The sequence below is a fragment of the Thalassophryne amazonica genome, chromosome 8 (genome assembly GCF_902500255.1).
Source record: "Thalassophryne amazonica chromosome 8, fThaAma1.1, whole genome shotgun sequence".
NCBI classification, from domain to species: domain Eukaryota; kingdom Metazoa; phylum Chordata; class Actinopteri; order Batrachoidiformes; family Batrachoididae; genus Thalassophryne; species Thalassophryne amazonica.
In genome coordinates this window covers 107,775,924-107,798,520 of record NC_047110.1, presented here as the reverse complement: position 1 = coordinate 107,798,520, position 22,597 = coordinate 107,775,924, and the positions used below count along the sequence as shown (strand labels likewise).

At 41.1% G+C, this 22,597-nt stretch overlaps 1 protein-coding gene across 1 annotated transcript in view; it reads right to left on the bottom strand.

The window, feature by feature from the left end:
• Positions 1-22,597, bottom strand: part of syt9b (synaptotagmin IXb) — a 159,028-nt gene that overhangs the window by 26,762 nt on the left and 109,669 nt on the right. Inside the window, exons 2-4 of the mRNA XM_034177213.1 lie at positions 20,124-20,299; positions 19,042-19,259; positions 17,602-18,142 (exon numbers count right to left, since the gene is read on the bottom strand). Of these exons, the coding sequence (XP_034033104.1) occupies positions 17,602-18,142; positions 19,042-19,259; positions 20,124-20,299 (935 nt within the window). The remainder of the gene's footprint in view (positions 1-17,601; positions 18,143-19,041; positions 19,260-20,123; positions 20,300-22,597) is intronic.

Genomic DNA, 22,597 nt, shown 5'->3' with positions numbered 1-22,597 from the left:
CAATCAAATTTTAGGTCAAAAAATATTTCAGCCTTGACCTTTGACTATTTCACCCCAAAGCAATGCGATCATGGAGGTGGGGCTATCTAAAATACATCCCAGATATGGTAACCATTGGCTACCACATACATTATCATGATTACTGACTTAAAAAAAACATTTACAGTGAAATGAATTGGCTTTGATCCTAATCTAGCCCAACCAGGTCTTGAAAGTTTTTTAGTTGATTGGTCAACCAGTTTTTGTTTGGCTTTTTTTAGGAGGGGGGTGTTCAGCAAACATGCTGAAAGCAAAGGAAGTTGTAAAAAAAAAATACAGCAAACATGACATCACTCAAGTACTGTCACATTAGCTGCAAGTGACAGCAGAAAAGCAACGACCTGCCATGTTTTATTCAGAGTGGGTGTTTTGCAGCGGAGCCAAAATAGACAAGAAGTCTATTTTATGCAAATTCTGATCAACAAAACACCACAACTGCCAAATCAAGTGATTAGGAGGCGTGACGTCAGCTGGTTGCTCAAACAAAGAAATCCAAGAAGACGGTATATGCTCCCAAACAGCTGTGCTTCTGTATACAAGGTCTATTAGAAAAGTATCTGACCTTATTATTTTTTTCAAAAACCATATGGATTTGAATCACGTGTGATTACATCAGACATGCTTGAACCCTCGTGGGCATGCGAGAGTTTTTTCACGCCTGTCGGTTACGTCATTCGCCTGTGGGCAGTCTTTGAGTGAGGAGTCGCCCACCCTCTCGTCGATTTTTTTCATTGTTTAGGAATGGCTCAGAGACTGCTGCTTTGTTTGATCAAAATTTTTTCAAAACTCTAAGGCACAACTGAGTGGACACCATTCGATAAATTCAGCTGGTTTTCGGTTAAAATTTTAACGGCTGATGAGAGATTTTGGTCTGGTAGTGTCGCCATAAGGATGGCCCACGGCGCCTGACGGCGATCTGCGCTTCGAGGCGGCAGCATCTCGCCGTTTCAAGTTGAAAACTTCCACATTTCAGGCTCTGTTGACCCATTAAGTCGTCAGAGAACAGAGAACTTTCAGAAGAAGTCAGCATGAGGAGTTTATTCGGACATTCCATTGTTAACGGACATTTTGTAATGAAAGAACGTGCGGGCAGAGTCGCATGTCGGGCCGGACCCGACCGCGGGGGGTCGCGACAGGAAAAACACCTCCGTTGGAAATCTTAACGGGCAAGTTGGAACATGTCCAAGCTGTTAATTTCTCAGTTACTCACTTGTTGAAAGCCATCAAAAGCCACCTGAATTTTACAAATGGTTTTCAACACGGAGGTGTTTTTCCGGTCGCGGCGCACACAGATTTGCCGAGTCGTCACGGAAACGACTCGGCGAATTTGCGCGCACGTCTTTCATTAAAAAAATGTCCTTAAACAGTGGAATGTCTGCATAAAGTCCTCATGCCGGCCTCTTCTGAATCTTCTCTGTTCTCTCACGACGTCCTGGGTGAATTAAGCCTTAAATTAGGATGTTTTCAGGTCGAAACAGGCCGACGACGGCGCCTGGAAGCGCTGCACGACGTCCCGCTCCGTGGGAAGTCCTTACACCGACAGAAACACCCCATAATCTCTCATCAGCCGTTAAACTTTTCACCGAAAACCAGCTTAATTTCTCGAATAGTGTCCACTTGGATATTCCTCACAGGTCCAGAAAAATTTTTGATAAAGCAACGCGCGCCATCTGGAGCAGCGTGTGAAACAAAGGAATTCAGCCGAGAGGGTGGGACCACATCTCACTCAAGGCCTGCCCACAGGGAAATGACGTCACCGACAGGTGTGAAAAGACTCACGCATGCGCACGAGGGTTCAAGCATGATTGGTGTAATCGCACGTCATTCAAATCCATATAGTTAAAAAAAATAATAAAAGGGTCGGTTTATTATCTAATAGACCTAGTAAATCTGTTTGTCATATATTGGGTTAAAGTTAGTGAGAAAAAACACTTCTAAATCTAAAAACTGTTTTGTTTTTTGTTTTTGTTTTTTAACCATATAACACCTTAGATTCAAAATTATCATGAAAAAACATTAATATTTTTGTAAAAATAGGCAGGGGTGTATCATTATGAGAAGACGTGCAAGGTTTCTAAGTTGCACTACAAAGGAAACAGATTACAGATTATTCAGAATAGGGCTGTTTGCGTGGCACTTAGATGCAGCTGTAAGACAAATACCTGTTGTGAAGGTGTAGGAACACGGACCCACAACAGGGGGCGTTAAATGAACGGACAATGGATAAGCCAAACAGTAACAATTTAATGTTATGAAGTGCACAACGGAATACAGACAAACACAGTGTTGGTACCACAGACAATTATATGTTGAGTGACGTGTGGGCAGGCTTGAGGATAGGAGACGTCCGTCCCGAACCGAGCTGGATCCCACACGGCCTTCACCGCCAGCGGATCTGAAGCACACCGGAGCCGCCAAGTCCTGGATCTCCAGGTGGCCACCGTCTCCAGCTGTCAGACCTGGTACTGCTGCCAGAGAACAGAAACAGTATTGATGAGTGTGAGTTCGCACACTCAGTAATCCCACAGTCTGTGTTCTTTTGGGAGAGAGCACCTCCACCTCCAATCACACACTCGTGCAGCTCCTGTCTAACCACTTATCTGGTTGGAGTGTGAAGCGAAGCCGTCGCTGGTCACACCTAACGCCAATCCCTCAGATAAGGCACACCGCAGGAAAACGGCTGCAAAATGAGTTCAGACTATTTGTCAAAGTTGAATACAACAGAGAAATTACCTCTCTAGTGGCTGATTTCGCGGCGGGGAGGTGGAGTTGTAGTCCAGCCATTATGGTGGTGGTGATGAACTGTGGATGAGTGACAGCTGGTGCTGATGATGAGTGACAGCTGTCACTCCCGGTTGCTCCGACGCCCTCTCGTGCTTGAAGCCCGCACTTCAAGCAGGGCGCCATCTGGTGGTGGTGGGCCAGCAGTACGTCCTCTTCAGCGGCCCTCACAACATCATTACAATGCATAAAAAATTAAACTGGTTGTTAGTCAAAGATAGACTTTTATATTTGCTGATCATTTTTGTTATAAAGATTATTGTCACTAAGTTACCTTAGGTTTTGTTTAGGAATTTTTCTTTTAGTTCAGAAAATCATACTTACAGAACCAGACATGCTGTGGTGAGAAATTTTACCTTACCTGTAGCTAGAACCAATGTCATTAAGAACACTGCCACATTTAGAGGTATGCATGAATGGAATTTACCAGATCACATCAAACTCATTGCAAATGAATGTTTCTTTAAAAGATTTCTGAAACAGTATTTATCGGTATAAGGAGTAATCTGAGTCAACCCTTTCACCATGTATAGATGATGATTGATTTGATATGTGATTTTTATTTTTGTTATTTTTATATATTTTTTTTACTGTATTTTTGATTTACTATATTTGTAAATCTGTTGGACCCCAGGAAGAGTAGCTGCAGCAAAGCTTCAGCTAATGGGGATCCAAACAAACAAACACCTCTGAAGTGATTTTTCAAGACATCTTATGTTAGCGAGAAAACCCATCAAGAGGCAAAGCCAACTGCTTGTCGCCATCTTTTATAGCTAATGTGACCGTAGCATTTGTGTACTTCGAAATACTAAATAAACTCCTGAGCAGGTCTGTGGTGATGAATGAGAAGAAACGTAATAATAATTACAACAGAGGCAGCGTCCATTAATTAACAGAAGTATTTTTCAGTATTAAATAGTCTCTTTAAAAAAAACAAAAAACAAATAAACAAACAATGTGATCGTAGACTATTAGAGCCGAGCCAGATGCTCGCACTCGCGGTTCTGTTCCAGCTCAGAAACCCAGATGTCATGCTCGGTTCAAACCTTTTGGCTCACTCTCCTCATAATGTGATCTGATCCCATCACGGGCAGACCCGCACACGTCAGGTTTCACAGTGCAGAGTGCCGGTCACTGCTCGTACCAGCACTCAAATCAAGCCTGCGGTAAAGATTATGGTCACTCGTGTTCAGCCAATGAAATTAGACTGGTGCTCTAAAGGTACCAATAATGCAGAGAGTGTGTGGACAGTCCATCTTCTGCAGTCATAATGCCAGAACCCTCCATCCCTCAGGAGCACTGAAGCTTTAGCTCCGCAGCTCTCTGGAACTAGAAATAATCTTTCTCATTCCGTCTCCCTGCTCCTGGCACCTGTCAGGAATCCTGAATAAACTGCTGCGTGTTTTAAAAATATCTGGCAAATGTGGTTTTTGCCAAATGTGCTGTGTTCTTAAAGGCTGTAACCAACACAGAGCTTTAGCTCAACGGCACCAAGACTTTTTATGGGTGTTTCCTGGTTGACCTTCTTTTTTGGTTCATACAGTATAAAGCAGTGTGGTAATTAATCGTTACCATCTTAGGGTCCTGTCCCACTGGCGTTTAGGAGGATTTGCGCATGAAATGAGGAGACAAAAGCTGAGCATCCGCAACAAAGGTGGGCGGAAATGACAAATGTCCCGGGGTGGATCAGCGAATACATGAGGAAGAAAAGCGGATATAACAGGGAACAGAAGCGAAGGCGACCGCGGAGGCGCCCCCATGAGGGGCACAGCAGCCGTGATGCACTCACCTCATCCGTGCCCACTCTCTGCATGCGCGACATACCATTTGCGACCGTGATGTGGCCGTGCTGGGCACGCGTTATATCTGTTTTGCACGCTGTCCTGGTCCGCCGCCAAGCCGCGCCAACCCATCGGTTGCGGATATCAGCAGATGACAATGGATGTGTATGTCCTGCGTATGTCTTCAGTATATGTTCAGGCAGTGATACAGATCATGTCCGCAGCCAGGATTTTTGAGCAGCTCAAAAATCCTGGCTGCGGACATGCGTGCCTCTGCGGATGATCACAGATGTGTTCGGATGTCGGCCGACTCATACAGGAATGTTACACAGATATTGCAGTTGTTTGGCGGATGTGGGCCACTTTTGTGTGCATTCCATCCGCAAATCCTCCTAAACGCCAGTGGGACAGGGCCCTTAGCCAGCGACGCTACTTGACTCCCAGTTTTAAAACCAGATTTATAAATTCAGTGGGATGGCATGCATGAAATTAATGCATGCCAGAAGTCTTGAATATTTCAAAATTTTTCTTTGAGCTGAGCCACAATCAGAGCATGAAAATTTTGAACATATTTTCCAGGTGTTTCACTTGTGTATTATCAAAGGTAATGTAAAGAATAAATGACAATATATGCTATTTTACTCATAATTAGCTTTGCATGCTAACAATGCTAAAAGTTACCAAACTGAATAAAAGGTTTTGTGTTCATTATTTTCCAAAAGTAACAAATGTTTAGAAGCATGTACACCATGCAGGTTTAAATGAACTAGGTACTGTATTGAATGAATTAAGCTGAATAAAGTGTACACTTGTGCCATAATGTGTTTAAGGGTTTTATCATGATGTCAAATGAATGAAAATGTATATGACTATGCTTTGATGGGCGTTCAACTGATTTATGATGGTTTTGAAATGATACAATATTATACGGTTTGATTAATGATTTATATTGTATTGAACATGTTGAACTGCTGACAGGTGGGTTGACTCTCAAATCAGTAAAGTGTTTTGGTTTAAGGTTTTCATAAATAACATATGCTTAAGTAGGGTGTAACATGTTGGTTTAAAACATGTCAGACACTGACCATTTTTAATAAAGTCATGACTAATGCCTGACATGTTACATGATAAGTTCAAAGGTCATGAGGTCAAGAAGTGTACTGCAAATAATATTGCTGTTGCCTCTGTTTATAATCAAATGGTTTGTACATTTATGTTTGAACTATGCTGATCAATAATGAACAGTTGAATGACTGTATTGTTCAAAATTAATTGCTGCTTCTGCATTCTGTAAAATGTGAGTAATTTCATACTTTGACTGTGTGAAAGAACTTTGCTTCCACAGGGAGAACAATGACTGGGTTATTTGTTATCAGGGAGGCAACCTTGAAAGTGTCTGGATAAACACAATAACGCCACTAAACTGAACACATGGACCTGTTCTCATACGGGGCTGAAAACAAGAAAACAGTGACTCTTCAACACTATTTTACATTATTAGTTACACTTTGCCGCAAAGGTAGAAAGTGGGGGTGTATGTGCTTGCAAACCTCTGCACCCAGGGCAGTTATCAAATCAGTTCCCATCACAACATTGGACGATTAAGGATTAACAAAGCCTGCTTTATTTCTTCTGTCTGCCATGGAGTTACATGTCTGCACTCAGACCGAGGACGTGTGGGACTGGGCCCAAACATGAAAAAACCCTTAAACACATTATGGCAAAAGTATACACTCTATTCAACTTCATTCATTCAATACAATATCTAGTTCATTTAAACCTGCAGGGTGTACATACTTCTAAACATTTTGTTACTTTTTGAAAATAATGAACACAAACCCTTTTATTCAGTTTGGTACCTTTTAGCATTGTTGGCATGCAAAGCTAATTATGAATAAAATAGCATATTTTCATTTATTCTTTACTGTAACCATTTGGTAAATCATATCTGAAAATTACACGAAGCAATCATTGAAATTCACGGATTGGCATTATTTTAAAGCCTCAGTTATAAATAATATTACGGACACTACATTGACAGTTAGGCCTGCCATATTTGACATTTATTTGGAAATGTCCCTTTTTTTAACAGCTCAAATTTTCTGATATTTACACAGTTTGCCATATTTTTTTCATGTTTTGAAGCAACATTGCAGATGTTGTCCCAGTTGGCATAAAACAAAAAGGTTCACCTGCAGATAAATTTGACTTTTCACTGTAGTGGGGAAAAAGTGACCCTAGTTGTGCCTGACCTGAATTCATTTCGAGTATCCCAAAATTCTTGTTTTGTAATATTCATTGCAAGATAATGACTTTGTTTGTAAAAAATACTGTATCATGTGCAACACATCATGTCCTTTGTGTCTACAGCAGGTAACTTTCAGACATTTAGCATAATGTTAGAGACACTACATTTTGACACATTGAATCTGACACAAAGACAGTGATTCCTGTTGATTTTGGTGTATATTGTGCCAGTGCCATTTTTTTTTTTTGTCATCAGCGTAAACATGTGAAAGTATTAGGTGACCCTGACTGTGTCCAAGCGAATGGAATGCACTTTGACCATCCCAAAATGAATATTTTGTTGTCAGATTCAATCCAAAATAATGATTTTTGATTTTAATGAATGCTGAATCGTGTGCTTTGTATCCATTTCACAATCTTGTACATTTAGCACATTTGTTCAGTGATAGGAGAAAGCTAGGATGTATGTTACAGACACTACAACCGTTATGGACACTGCATGTGGACAGTGAAGCCTTCACAAAGACAGTGATGCTAGCATTCCTGAATATTTTGGTGTACAGTGGTCCCTCGCTATATCGCGGTTCACCTTTTGCGGTCTCGCTGTTTCGCGGATTTTTTTTAAGTGCAATTTTGCATGCTTCTTTTTTTTTAACTATCAGAGGAAGTTACTATTAATAATTTCTTATGTGTGCAACCTCGTAGGTTGATCGTTAAAATAAAATTTGTTAGTTCTAAAAGCCATCATAATTATTTATAGGAAAACGTTCTATTTTTATTTCTCAAACAAATATTTGGGCCTGAAAACAGGTTTTGATCTTTGGTTTCATTCTATAATACTGGTCTTATTTTTCTACTAAGGTTTGAACTTTGAGAGTGTTTACACAGGAGAGAAAAGTGAGAAAATGTGTGTAGTGAGAGGTTTTACAGCCTTAAAACATCTATAATAATTGTAAAAAAATAACGCTACTACTTCGTGGAATTCACCTATCACGGGCTGTTTTTAGAACGTAACTCCCGCGATAAACGAGGGACCACTGTATATTATGTCAGTACCATATGTGTTTGTCATCAACATATACAATATTGTTTCAGTCCATCTCATTTGATTCTCTCTGTGCTGTTACGGACACTACATTATTTTACAGACAAAAAGAGTCCTTTGCTATTGGACTCACATGTAACACTCCGAGTGACATAACAGCAAAATTGATTATGTTCAGAAGCCTTCTGTAGGTGGACATGAAATTCAATTTGTTTGACACAAGTCAGGTAAAATTCTAGCAAAGTTTTGCCAGGTATTTGGTATTTGGTAAAGTCTTAATATTCAATGAAAATAATAACAAAAACCTAAGTTTCTATATTGAGTCATAATTCGAAGTAGCATCGACCGATTCCGATTCTGTAAACTGGAAAATAACACAGAAAAATCGTACCAACTGTAGCCATACCATAATGACATGCATATCAACAAGGCATCAGAACGTGATGTTAAAATCAGTGTATATATCAAGTGGTCCTGTATAACGAACAAGAATAGATCTTAAGTCTTGCATATTCACTTCTCATCTACAAGATGGTTATAAATTTTGAAAGTGTTGAAGTTACGTGTCATTCATACATTTCCTGGCTAAAAAAAAATATACTCCTGGATAGTTCTGTTTGTAATTTTCACAAGAATGTAGACCAATAACATCAAAAAATGTAATGCAAGAATCCTGATTGTGGCTCAGCCGTTTGCGCACTCGCACACAGCCATGCACAGTTTACACACAATTTGCAACAGTTTACAAAGATTTTACTCATCGGCACGCCAGATTGTGTGCCAGTGCAGGCACTAAATTTGTGCAACTGTCAAGGTAAATGCCTGCGTGAGTCGAGGGGTGGCACGAAGCCCTGTGGTGCGATGAAAGTGAGAGGAGCACAGTCATAATCCCACAGGTGGTAGCTTTGCACTACAGGCTCCTCAGCCAAGCACATACACCAAATCTTGAAGAAATTCACGTTTTGCGACATTATGTATTGCGTGACCTACATTCACGTTTCGGGAGATATTTTATCAGTATTCATGTTTTGCAATTCAAGGTTTTTCTTATAATTCATGATTTGCAGCTGAGGGCTAACAGGCTTCTCCCATTTTTGCTCGGGGTCTCCACAGCAGATCTGGTATGGAACCGCAAGTTCATGTGGTACAAGATTTATGTCAGATGCTCTTCCTGAAGCAACCCCACTCATTTGACTTGAGACCAACATTCTGAATGCATTGGTCTGTCCAGTTGAAGCTTGAATCTTCAACTGGACTGGGTTGCTTGACGCGAGGACGTTTTGCTTCAAATCGCAGAATCTTCCTCAGCTAAAATTCTTGCCCTGGTAGTCTGACTTCTGTCTGACCTTTGTCGAGAAGAACAAACAGAAGCCACAAAAGCTGGAGTTTTAAACCTAACCAGACGCCTCCTACCACAAGGTAGATTGCTATTGGCTAGTGATTAAACAATTGCTTTAATTAGCACCTATTGTGCTCTAGTTAGCACCCTCCTAATGACAGGGTAGCTGTCCCTCCTAACGATGGGACTGACGCCTCTCCTGATGACATGAATGACTCATTACCATAAACAAAAGACTGAAACTGCTTTGATCTGAGTACCCCATTGTAAACAGAGGACAAAGCGTGTCTCAGACCCCCTCCCCGATTAAGGCTGGGTTTCAACTGTTTCACATAGAATGCCTCCTTCACACCTCTCTCAAACCATTTCTTCTCTCTGGCTAAGATTTGAACTTCCTTGTCCTCAAATGTGTGTCTAGTGTCTACTGTCTAGTGTCTGTCTGTTTTCTTATACCAAACATCGAGTGAGGCCAACAACAACAAAAAAAAGCTGAAGGGTTTTAGCCATGCTAATGCTCCCCAGAACTATTTTACTGAAAAAAGTCTCAAGGACCGAAATGACATGGTGAGGAGCTTCACTCGTTAATGGTGTATTTACTGTTGTTGTGAATTCTACTTAGCAATGATATTTTGATGAATACCTTTAATAAATCCACATGTATGTACCATTAAAGCCTACAATAGTTTATCATTTACCAATCATGTCAGTCTATTTAAAGTACCTTCATCTCAAGACCTTCATACACCCATACACGCAGTTTTGAACTGTGGTGTTTCACATACAATCGAGATATTTACATCAACCTACAATGATGTTTAGTCCAAGGCTTTGCCGGAGTTATATTATAGACTTGTGACTCCATGAGCACAATGTGCACACATAGCAGATATCAAATTTATGAACAACTGTTGGATCTCAGATTTGTTACCTAAAAATTGCTAAGATGCCATCAGTGGTGCTGAATGTGTTTGTTAAACATGAATTACATTCTAAATACTTGGAAACCTCTGATATCTGAGTGGAATCCATTGTTGTGAGTATGGTGTTAATGTAGATAATCTAATACTTGCATTCTGCTTTTATTCATTCATTTATCTTCTCTGCAGACAGATCTTATGAAGAAATGGGTGTATTGGCATCATTACTCGTGTGCATAATGTGTGTACAAAATAATGATAAACAGCTGCAAGTGAACTGCATGCTGGACTGTAATTTTAAAGAATATTTCTGTAATATGTGTATCAGCGTGGACTCCAGTGGGGATGTTTGTGAAGGCAGCAGAGTTAATGAGGAGGTAATCAATACATATGGTATAGAGGAGCAGAATGAATTTGTTTGAATCTGTTAAACAAATAAGGCACAAGTATTACACTCTGAAGGTTCGTTCTTCCCCAAAACAATTACATGTAAAGGGCTTTTAGTAAGATTAACTAATTCCACCAAGTAAACTTTTTTTATTTCTCCCTATTCTTGTCACACAAAAATTAAAAAATGCTTTTTTAAAGATCGGTATCTCGTATTTTGTATGACCTCAATGTCTTGTTCTGTGTGACCTTGACATTTGATCAATTTTGTCCAAATCTGAACCACGTTATCCATGACTAATGCACAGCCATTCCACCATATTTCATCCATATCAGCTGCTAACTTTGTTAAACAGGTATAAACTTCAATTTGACCTTTCAATGTCACCCAAGGTTAAAGGTTAAGTGACATAGTATTCACAGTGCTTCACTTTTTCCACATTTTGGCATGTTACAGCCTTATTCCAAAATAGAGTAAATTAGTGTTTCCCCTCAAAATTCTACTCACAACACCCCATAATGGCAACATGAAATAAGTATTTTTCTTTCAAATTTAGTAAAAATATATATAAAAATTTGTTTTTTATTTGTGAAATAAATTGGCAAAAATCTAAAAAAAAAAAACCTTTCACATAGTCATTATGGGGTATTGTGTGTAGAATCTTAAGTAAACAAATTAATTTAATCTATTTTGGAATAAGGCTGTAACATATCAAAATGTGGAAAAGTGAAGCGCTGTGAATACTTTCTGGATACAATGTATAAATGACTTGGTGTTATGTTTGACAGTAACTATTGGTCTGTCTTTAACAAATTCCTGGAAGTAGCCATTCTAAATATCACCGCTGTCCTTGGCTGTCTCTCATTAATTCCACCAAGTTTGGTCCAAAGTGGGTCAAATCTCTTGGAGTTATTTTGTTCACACACAGACTGATACCGTGGACCAAAAACACTACTCCTGCGCAAATGTGTGTGAAATTAGTAAGTCAAAAATATGTGAGCATCCAAATTTGGTTGTGCCGCTTTTCTTTAAAAATATCATGACTTATCAGCTATTATTAATTATATTGTTTTGGGGGGAGCAAAGCAGACTTTCACAGTTCCACATAAAGCATCTCGGCTCTCCTGACTCAGCTAACTGTCAGCATTTACACAATGCAGTTTCTCTCTTAGAGTAAGGCCAATTGGGAGGACAAGTGTTTGTTATATGGCAGTATTTGTCATCATTAGGAAACAGGGACCTCTTTTACTAAATTAACTGCACTCACAGACACATACATCCAGTCCTGATGCCCATTCTGACCCCATTTATCAAGGCCCTAATAATAGGCCGGCCAGACTGCAGTCGATATATTGACTGTCCCTGCAGGAGCTGCAGGTTACGGAGCCACTGGGCTCTTGATGGCTTTGTCTGCAAATCCCTCATTCAAGAAGGAAAGGGACAACACCATGCATGTGACTGTGTGATAGATTTCTGCACAGCAGCATGTCAGAACAAAGACATGCAGGTTAGGCTGACTGGAAACTTTAAATTGTCTGTTGGTGTGCGTGTGGGTGTGAATGTGTTTCTTTGTCTTTATGTGACCCTGCCACAGACTGGCATCCTGTCCAGGGTGTACCCCACGTCACGCCCTATGACCGCTGGGATAGGCTCCAGTACATGAAGTTGGTGCACAGCATTGCGGATGACATCGTCACAATTATTTTTGGACTCGTATTTAAAGTTCGTGTTGGATTGTTGATGTCAGATGTGATTTTTCACTGGACTGAGGATGGTACGCAAACTCTTTCTTTTTTCTGGAAGTACACAAAGTCAGTGCAGTGACACACCAAAATGTAAGTCCCTTTTCTGTTGTTTATAAATTAATATAATATCACATGACAAGGATCTATTTTAGCCATTATATAAAACAAATAATGAATGTTTTGACATTCTTTCAATGGAACAAATATGTAATTTGGTGAAAGCTGTAATATTTATCAAAGCAGTTTTACCCTAACACCATTCTTTATGCAAAGCTCGGCTAAATCAAGACTCCAGCTCCAGTGCTAGTCACATTACCCTAACCTGACCCCCCACCACACACACACACACACACACACACAGATTTCATCTTGTTGGGTAGTGTTAACATGCCAAATCAGTATTTTTATTTTATTCTATTCTATTTACTGTTGCCAAGGGGGTTGGTGTGGTCAGATCTTACCCTTGTGACGTGCCTTGTGTTGACTATGTTGTAATTTGGCACTATATAAATAAAATAAATTAAATGGAATTACTTTTAAATCATATTTATGTCCCAACTTTGGGACCTTGGCTGGAGTGAGACTCTGTGCATGACAATTCAGTAGGGTATATTATATATATATATATATATATATATATTATACTGCATTTCTAAGGTGGAACTATGCCAGTATACAAAGGTATATCTAAATATCTACAAAGGAAGAGTAAAATAGGAGAGTAGAAAAGAGTAGAGTTGAGCCACTTAGGTGCCTGGTCTTGAAAACCAGGGATGCATAGAATCCCAAAAAATTTGTAACCCTAACCCTAATTTTTTTGTTTAAAACAATCCAGAAGGAAAACTGTGTTTGATTCTTCTCCTCTCCACATCCATCATCCTTCCTTTTCCGAAATATTTCAGCAAGCTCATCTACAGGCATGTGAGAGACATCAGGCCAGGCACTGAGCACGTCAGGCCAGGCACTGAGTACACGAGGTCAGGCACTGAGCACGTCAGGCCAGGCACTGAGCACGTCAGGCCAGGCACTGAGTACATCAGATGAGGTACTGAGTACACCAGGCCAGGCACTGAGTACATCAGACCAGGCATCAGTTCCAGATGCTCCCGGTATTCCCTGAAGCTCGTTGATGATTCCTGAGGCTTCCAGCTGCTCTGAGACTCCTGACCTTGACCTCGTCTTCCTGCTGCTTCAGTGCACAAAGACAACTTAGCTTCCCGCAGCTATATTCATGGTAACCTGGCCAGCTCTCTAATTCCTGTATTAGAGCATCTTGTCGTTCCCAGACACTAACCTACGCAGTTCCAATGCTGCACCAGCTGCTGGTCCTACGGCTAGCTGTACAGCAACTTCACTTTGGAACTCTCTGGCTCTGCGCGCTGCTCTGCTTCGCTCCAGTTAAGTTCCTTCATGTTTCTGAGGAATTCCATTCTCACATATTCCTGCCAGTGACTGTGCATGACTAAGAACTGTTCCAAGAACTATATGAACTCTGGCATTGTCAAGTCCTGCTAAATCGGAACTGCGTCACAGATGCACAGCACTTGACCTCTGAAGATAATTCATGAACTGTGTACAATTCCTGAACTGCAAACCTTATTCCCTCAGTGGAGAACATTATTTCCAGAACTGTGCAGATTTCTGTTTGAAGCCTCCTGTGAACTGTTAAGGCTTCCAGTGTTACGAGTGCAATCACTCACCATCTCTCTCCTCCGTTGTCCTAGTTCCTGGGCTCGGCTCTGTGTGTCCCACCTGGTCCCGGCTCTGAGGATTCCAAGATCTCAGTTCAATCTCAAGACTGGCTCGGGAACATGCAGCTCCCTAATTTCCACCGCCACGAGCAGGCTGTCTCTCCACTCTCCAGGCACCCTCAGCGCAGCATTATTATTTTCCCTCTTATAAATAAATATCTTTTTGTTCACAACCCACTCTGTTTCTTGCTCCCAGCATTTGGGTCCATATCCTGAAATGGCCCAGTCCCATCTGGACCCCCAACCATAACAGTGACGTTTGAATCTTTCCTGAGAAATTTTGTGAAGAGCTTTATTGCCAAAAAAAAAAAAAATCACATCACTGTGATGCATTTTCTACTGTATATGTACAAATAGCAAAATCTGTGTGTAGTACGTTCATATAATAGATAGATAGATACATACTTTATTCACCCAGAAACAAATGTATTTAATTTTTTTAACTAAATATCAAAATTTGCTTAAGTTAAAAGCCATCAGGCATCTTAAATATGGTTGATTTTCACATTTTTTCTATTCTTATTGCTTTAAATGGAAAGGGGCTACTGCTAATCCACCCATCTCAGTGGACAAGCTTGTGTCCAGATATGGACTTCTGTCACATATTTCACAGAAGTCTAATATTTACCATTTCATTCCTAAATTTTGCTTCATTTCTAAATGTACTTGTGTGGAGTTGTAAATTGTTTGGAATAATTATCATGAAACTTTAATCCTGCAGGATTAGTATTGTTTTTTCAAATATGACCCCTTTAAGTGATTAAAGCATGTTGTTTGTATCTTTTATGCAGGCAGCTAATTCTCAAAGAGTATTGATGAATGCATGAAATAAAAAAAATTCCTTATGGATGTTCGTAAAAATTAGATTGTCCTGGATTAAAGCATTCTACATAAAATACATAATACACCACAAGCATAAGAATAGTAATGATAGCTTTTATATAATTTATGACCTTTTAAAAATGGATTTTAAATGATGCGGTACATTTTGATGACACTTGTAATTACGATCAGGCATGGCTGTGGATGATGGTGACATTGTCATTTAAATTGCAAATGTAATTTGGAAATAACCACATCATGTCTGTCTGGAAAGGTTTGTACCACACAAATCCTGCATGATACTACTGGGTTGGAGGAATCGTATATTTTACATTACTGATTGCAATCTGTGTTGAAGAAACGGGTGAATTAATAAGGAATTAAAATTAGAACGAGGTCTCCACAGACTTGAACACAGGAGAGAGGACAGCTATGGTTAAGAATGTTGGACGCCTCAGAGGAGGTTCTAACCCATTTAAACTGACCTTATTTAGCTGGAAATGTGGTTAGAATCTGGAAGGTGTTAAAGCAATGTTTGTGAAGCAAGAACATTCAGTGTTTGTTTGTTGGGTCGACATTGTTGGAGGGTTATCCTCCAGAGTCTGCCTACTGAAGTAATAAGGAGAATACACATACGTAATGTTGACCCTTCCTACCCTCCCTGCCAAACTACATATCTGGTATAGTCTGGACTAGCCAAAAAATATACAAGTCAGGTCTGGAAGCACGTGAGTCTCTTTGACAAATGCATTCTGAAGGATCCTCCAAAGACTTTGAATAGTTCACTGTTAGCATTCAACTCTCATAACCATCTAGTAAAACAGGAAGCGCCAACGCCAAGAAGAGCTGGACCTTTGTACTCCTGCAAGGGTACCAGTATGGCCAGACACCGTTGTCCAGGGACCTCACAATTTCATAAGCTTTTCCCAGGCATCTCTCGATCTCAAACGGCAAAGACCTCGAGACATGAATATCACTGCCGAGATAAGTGAATGTTCAATTCATTTTCAATTTATTTCATTTATATAGCACCAAATCACAACAAAGCTGTCTCAAGGCACTTCACACAAGTAAGGTCTAACCTTACCAACCCCTTAGACTAAGCACACAGGCAACAGTGGTAAGGATAAACTCCCTCTGATGATACTGAGGAAGAAACCTCAAGCAGACCCGACTCAAAGGGTGACCCTCTGCTTGGGCTATGCTACCCATACAAATGACAATACAAATATACATGAAATTTTGGGAGTCCATGCGGATGTCCACGATGGGAGGTTTGCAGAAGAAGACACCTACTACCACACCTCAAACAGAGAGAAAAAAACAGAATCAGGCATCAGAAAGACAACAAATACAGTATAATTTTTCAGCATTAAACAACAAGAAAACAGAAGAAATATTAGTGATCGCAGGCCACTAGCCCTAAACTTCACTAAAAGACCCAGAATTTAGGTAAAGTTGAGGCCGCAGCACGCTCCGTTTCCTAATAAAATGAATTAAAAGAGTAAAAAGCGTAGAACTATACTATGTCAGTATGCTAGCCATATGAAAGGGGAAATAAGTGCGTCTTAAATCTGGACTTGAATGTCTCCACAAAATCTGTTTTGTTTGTTTTTTTTTTAATCAGGGAGATCATTCCACAGAACAGGGGCACGATAGGAGAAAGCTCTATGACCTGCAGACTTTTTAACGTTCAGTACTTCAGATACACTTCTGATGGATGAGTCCAGGAAGTCATTAAAAGTCTGGATCTTGTTCTTGATCCAGGACCGCCTGAAAACCAGACATTCCGACGCTTCTGTTTCTCGAGTGCTGCAATCAGAGCAACCAGTGATTCCACAAGGATCACAGCATCATCTGTGAAGTTAAGATCTTAAAGGCCACACTACCCTACCCAACACTTATTCCATACAAGCAGTGAACGGACTGGGAGACACAACACATTCCGAGGGAATGCCACTATTCCATGAGGAAAAAAAAATCATCTGCTTCTGTTCCAAACAGAAATCAGTACCTGTATTCAGATGTCCAGCAAGTTGTTAGGGATTTCCCAGATATCCCAGGGAGTAACCAAATCAACCAAATAATCAACCAAATTCAATGTTTTACAAAAACAAACAGTGCAAAGGTACACAGAATTATCCCAAACTGCACTACGGTAGCCTGGTCAACTAATAAACTATTCTCAGTTTCATGCTGACCTACTTGATGAGTAATTGCCTAGCAGAAGGGTATAACTTCTTTACTGAGTTACAAAGACCACTGATGCTTTTGGTTAATCTAAGTGAATAATGTAACATGTTAAATGCCGCTGTACCTCTGTCAAATCTACCACAGTCTCATGTTGGTGCAGATTTGGGTCACTATTCCCAAGTGGGTCCTCGTGCTTTGATTAAACATTAACTGTGTCTAAGTACATTTCTGTGTCTCTGCCTCCTAAATCCAGAGACAAGTTCCATTTGGATGCAAAATAAGATACAAGTCTTTTGATAGATGTCGTTCTGCTGCTGGAGTTTCCCAGTTTTAGCACTTTTTTTCGCAGACTGTGGCAAAACCCAAGAAAGGACATTGACTTTCGATGGCACGAAAATATTGCAGCCACCTTTGCTCTGACTGCCAACATGCTGTTACACTTTAGTTCGATGCTCACCATTAACAACCCACCATGGCTCTGAAACTTTAAAAAACAGAATGATGAATCATGGCTGACATTCAACAAAGTAATGGATAAGAGCTCATATCTCACCGAGGTCACGTACTGTATGTCCCAGCACAGCTTTGTCTCATGGGGAAAGTCGGTAAGTTCCAGGAAGTTGTCCACCACCACTTGACCAATCAAGTCATGGCGTGAGAACCTGTCAAAATCGTAGACGCTGAAGTGTAGCTTGCGGCTTGGCAGCTCTGCGTACGCCACAGGAAAGAGGAACACTTCATCGAAAATTGGATTGAGTGTCTTGCGGTGCACCTTAGTTTGGTGCTTGTTTTTTCGGTCTGGCAGCAGGTAGATCTTGACGTAAGGGTCGGAGGTCCCTAAGAAGTCCTTGGCAGGAAGGTCCTGGGCCCTGTGGATCTTCACGATCAACTGCTCCAGGTCAAAATCAAACTTTAGGATGAAATGTAGACGTCCGCAGCTGTTAGTCCGATGCCCGTCTTCTGCATCCACCGAACGCTGCTTGTAGAGTTCTGGTTTGATTCGGCCCAAACCGGACAGTGAGTCCTGGCGCTGGAACTGAGCAGGGTTGAAGTCTGGATTGGACAGGTTCATCTGACGCCTAATGGAGTTGTGACTGTAACAAATGAAATTAAAATGTCAGATAAATGAACTCGTCTGAATTTTCTGTAGTCAGAGCTTCCTGTTTACAATGAGAAGCCTTAAACTAGGGACCCCCCGTCCAGCTCTAATGGATATCTTGGACTCAGTTGTAGGTTGTGTTAAGAATTGTGTCTATAACCAAAATGTGATTGTTGTACTCACTAGCCCTGTGACCTAGTTAATATGCAAATCAGATCACTGTTGCTATGGTGACTGTGCCCCCTACTGGAACTACACATGGGCCAACTTTGCTTAGTTCAGACCCAAGGACCTGACAAATATAGTGGCAAATATTTGGAATGAAGGTACTCTCAACTATATGCCCAGTCAATAATTTGTCAGGGGGTGGGGAATAATAAGTTAGGTCTCAAACTGGTGACCAGTGGGCCATCCCTGATCCCTGAAGCAGCGGTTTATGGCCTTATAATCTTCAGTTACATATGGCCCATATGATTTTCTTCTTCTGATATTTCCTCCTCAGATGTTGAATCAATCATTGGCGAGTGCCAGAAACATCACAAGATTGATAGGAATTTTTTTTTCAGTCACATGATTATTTTGACCACAAAATGTGAGATGTGCATAATGTGCTCAGCCAATCACGGATAACCAAGCAGTTTATGACAGATTCACAAATCTTGTGTGTCCAACGACAGCTTTAAACGTCTCTTTGTAGCACAGCAATGTCATTTATGAGACAAGCCAAGAGTCTGTTTGCTAACCCGCTGAGTTAGCAAACAGCTTCTAACTAAACAAAACCAAAACCCCCTGCAAGCTTCTATCTCACTGGACATAAGTGAGGGCAATATTTTTATTAATTTGAATGAACTGTTGAATGACCTGGTCATATGTTTGGATGTGCTGAGTACTGACCGTACAGATGAAGTAGGCTCAGTAATCTGTCTCTGGACCCGGTCTCTGGCTATAGTGTGGACCTGGTTTTTTTCCACCCTGGGCTGGGTTTCCAGCTGGATATCGGGTGACGTGTGGCTTATCTTTAGCCCGGTCTCCGGAACAGCCACAGCAGAGGGGGGTGCTGTAGAGTCCTTGACGCAGCCATCCTCGCTGTACTCCCTCTCCTCGCCATCCACCTGCACAGCACACGGGGTTTGTTGACGAATCCGATCAAAGAAAATAAGTATAGAGTGTTTCATTTGGGGGATTTGAAGAAACAACCAGAGTAGGAGGAGGTGTATTTTTGGAGGAGAGGTTACTCCCTCCCTTTATTGTTAATCACATTTCCACATGGGACTTGTGTGAATCTGAAAGGACACCGGGGCAACGGTTTTACACACCAGCTGTGTCAGGACTTGGACTTTACTCACTTGAGTGTCATCCACTTAAATGCAAACCGAAGAGTCTGTAAGGGATCAGGTCTGTTTTCTCCCAGCCTATGAGTGTTACTCGGGCTTGGAACAAACAACCTTCGCCAAGAAAAACTGGTCCAAGTCTGTTTCCAAGTAAACTCTGGTGCAGCTGAGTTTTGGTGAGACATTAAACAGACCATCCAGATTTTGAACTGCTGTTAAACATGAGATCCATCCAGTGACCAATATATCAAGAAACTATCAGAACCAAATGCTAACCAGTAATCTAAGACAGTGACTGGATGTCTTTGGTTACAGGATTTTCCAGAGAATCCTTGGGAATCTCTGGTGGTGTTGCTGAGGATGATTAGATGAGGTGTACTACTGTTTTCTTGAGGATAATCCAACATGTAGGTGTATCAAGACCCCTGCAACTGAAAGGCCGGGGGTCGTCCCTGTCTCACCTGGCAGGTAAGTGGGTCATTTTGAGTGGTACTGATGGATCGTTGGTCCACCTGGATGGTTGCAAATTGGGATCAAGCGTGTTTCTGCAGAATGGGGTGTGCAGCATTGTACCACCACATGCACCCAAGAAGCTGCAGCTAAATAATAAGCTAGATGGCAAAGCCTGTTTTGTTGCCTCCTCACCTCTGTCAGGACGGGTTCCTGGTCTCCTCCCAGGAAGTGTGCTCCCTTGAGGACATCAGGGAGGAAGCGTCCACTCAGTGGCAGCCAGCACAGTTTCCATGAGACAAAGAGGGAGACACTGAAGAGCGCCAGACCACACGTGGTCACCAGCAGGGACAAGAGGCTCACCGATACATCTACAGATGGACACAGAGAAGATCCCAGTCCATGCAGGTTTGTCCTGAATAAACAAATTCCTCACAATAAAAGAAAATAACCACAGTGTGTGAGAAAAACTGCTGGGAAAAAAGAAAAAAGTAATAATTGTCAAAATGAACATAAAAACTCTGGTGCATGAATTTATGTTTACAAGTAGTTTAACTCAAGTGTTTTGAATTTTATTCATTTAGCTCTTTTTTTTTTTAGGGTGTATAAAAATGAACACATCACAATATCGTCGGTCCCTTCAGCTGTTCCCTTGTTTTCATGTGGGGTTGCCACAGCAGATCCGAGGTGGATTAGCTGAACTTTTTATGCCAGATGCCCTTCCTGATGCAATGCCACATTATATGGAGAAATGTGACAAGGCTGGGATTTGAACTGGGAACATTCTGCACTGAAACCAAGCACACAAACCACTTGGCCACCACCCTGCTTAACATGCCACAATATAAATGTACAAATACGTGTATGTCAAGATGTTTTGTGTGCAATTTTTTTTTTAATTGGTATTCTTATTTTTATATATTTATTTTAAAAAATCTTTTATTTATTTTTTGGGACTGTGTAAATTAAATTAAATCAAACCTACTTTATTCTTCCTACAGGGGCCCCTCTGAGTCTGGACTGCTTGAGGTTTCTTCCTCTAAAGTGAGGGAGTTTGTCCTTACCACTGTTGCCTATGTACTTGCTCAGGGGAGTTGGTAAGTGTTAATTTCTCTGCGGCCCTTTTTGTAATACTGTCCCCTACAAAGTCAAACTATTTCAAAGATTAAATTTATTCCAAATCACAGTGAAAAATCAGGCCTGGATTCTAATGAACTTCATCCTCACAGGAGATCCACTTGTCCAGAATTCAGAACAAAGAAACTGAAACAGTTTTTATAAAACACAATATGGGTGTGACAAAAGGCGGACCTTATTTCACAAATCCTACTCTTACTGGCTTCCCGTGGACACAGAGGGAGGTCCGGACCCTTGCCAAAAGCCGAGCGAGGAAGAAACCTATGGCAACTTCATTCTTCTTTGTTCTCAGTGCTAAAACTGGTTCAGTCCAGCTCCATATGCATGTTTAGCCAGATATCAGGCTAAAAGTATACCAGACTAAAATATAACCATTTAAGTAAAGTGATTCCGTAATACCAAAACAAATAGCAAAGAAAACAAAAATAATATATAAACCCACAGATATATCTCACAGTAAGGTTAGACTTTACCCATGTGAAGCACTTTGGGGTGACTTTGCTGTGATTTGGTACTATATACACTCAACAAAAATATAAACGCAACACTTTTGGTTTTGCTCCCATTTTGTATGAGATGAACTCAAAGATCTAAAACTTTTTCCACATACACAATATCACCATTTCCCTCAAATATTGTTCACAAACCAGTCTAAATCTGTGATAGTGAGCACTTCTCCTTTGCTGAGATAATCCATCCCACCTCACAGGTGTGCCATATCAAGATGCTGATTAGACACCATGATTAGTGCACAGGTGTGCCTTAGACTGCCCACAATAAAAGGCCACTCTGAAAGGTGCAGTTTTATCACACAGCACAATGCCACAGATGTCGCAAGATGTGAGGGAGCGTGCAATTGGCATGCTGACAGCAGGAATGTCAACCAGAGCTGTTGCTCGTGTATTGAATGTTCATTTCTCTACCATAAGCCATCTCCAAAGGCATTTCAGAGAATTTGGCAGTACATCCAACCAGCCTCACAACCGCAGACCACGTGTAACCACACCAGCCCAGGACCTCCACATCCAGCATGTTCACCTCCAAGATCGTCTGAGACCAGCCACTCGGACAGCTGCTGAAACAATCGGTTTGCATAACCAAAGACTTTCTGCACAAACTGTCAGAAACCATCTCAGGGAAGCTCATCTGCATGCTCGTCATCCTCATTGGGGTCTCGACCTGACTCCAGTTCATCGTTGTAACCGACTTGAGTGGGCAAATGCTCACATTCACTGGCGTTTGGCACGTTGGAGAGGTGTTCTCTTCACGGATGAATCCCGGTTCACACTGTCCAGGGCAGATGGCAGACAGCGTGTGTGGCGTCGTGTGGGTGAGCGGTTTTCTGATGTCAGTGTTGTGGATCGAGTGGCCCATGGTGGCGGTGAGGTTATGGTATGGGCAGGCGTCTGTTATGGACGAAGAACACAGGTGCGTTTTATTGATGGCATTTTGAATGCACAGAGATACCGTGACGAGATCCTGAGGCCCATTGTTGTGCCATACATCCAAGAACATCACCTCATGTTGCAGCA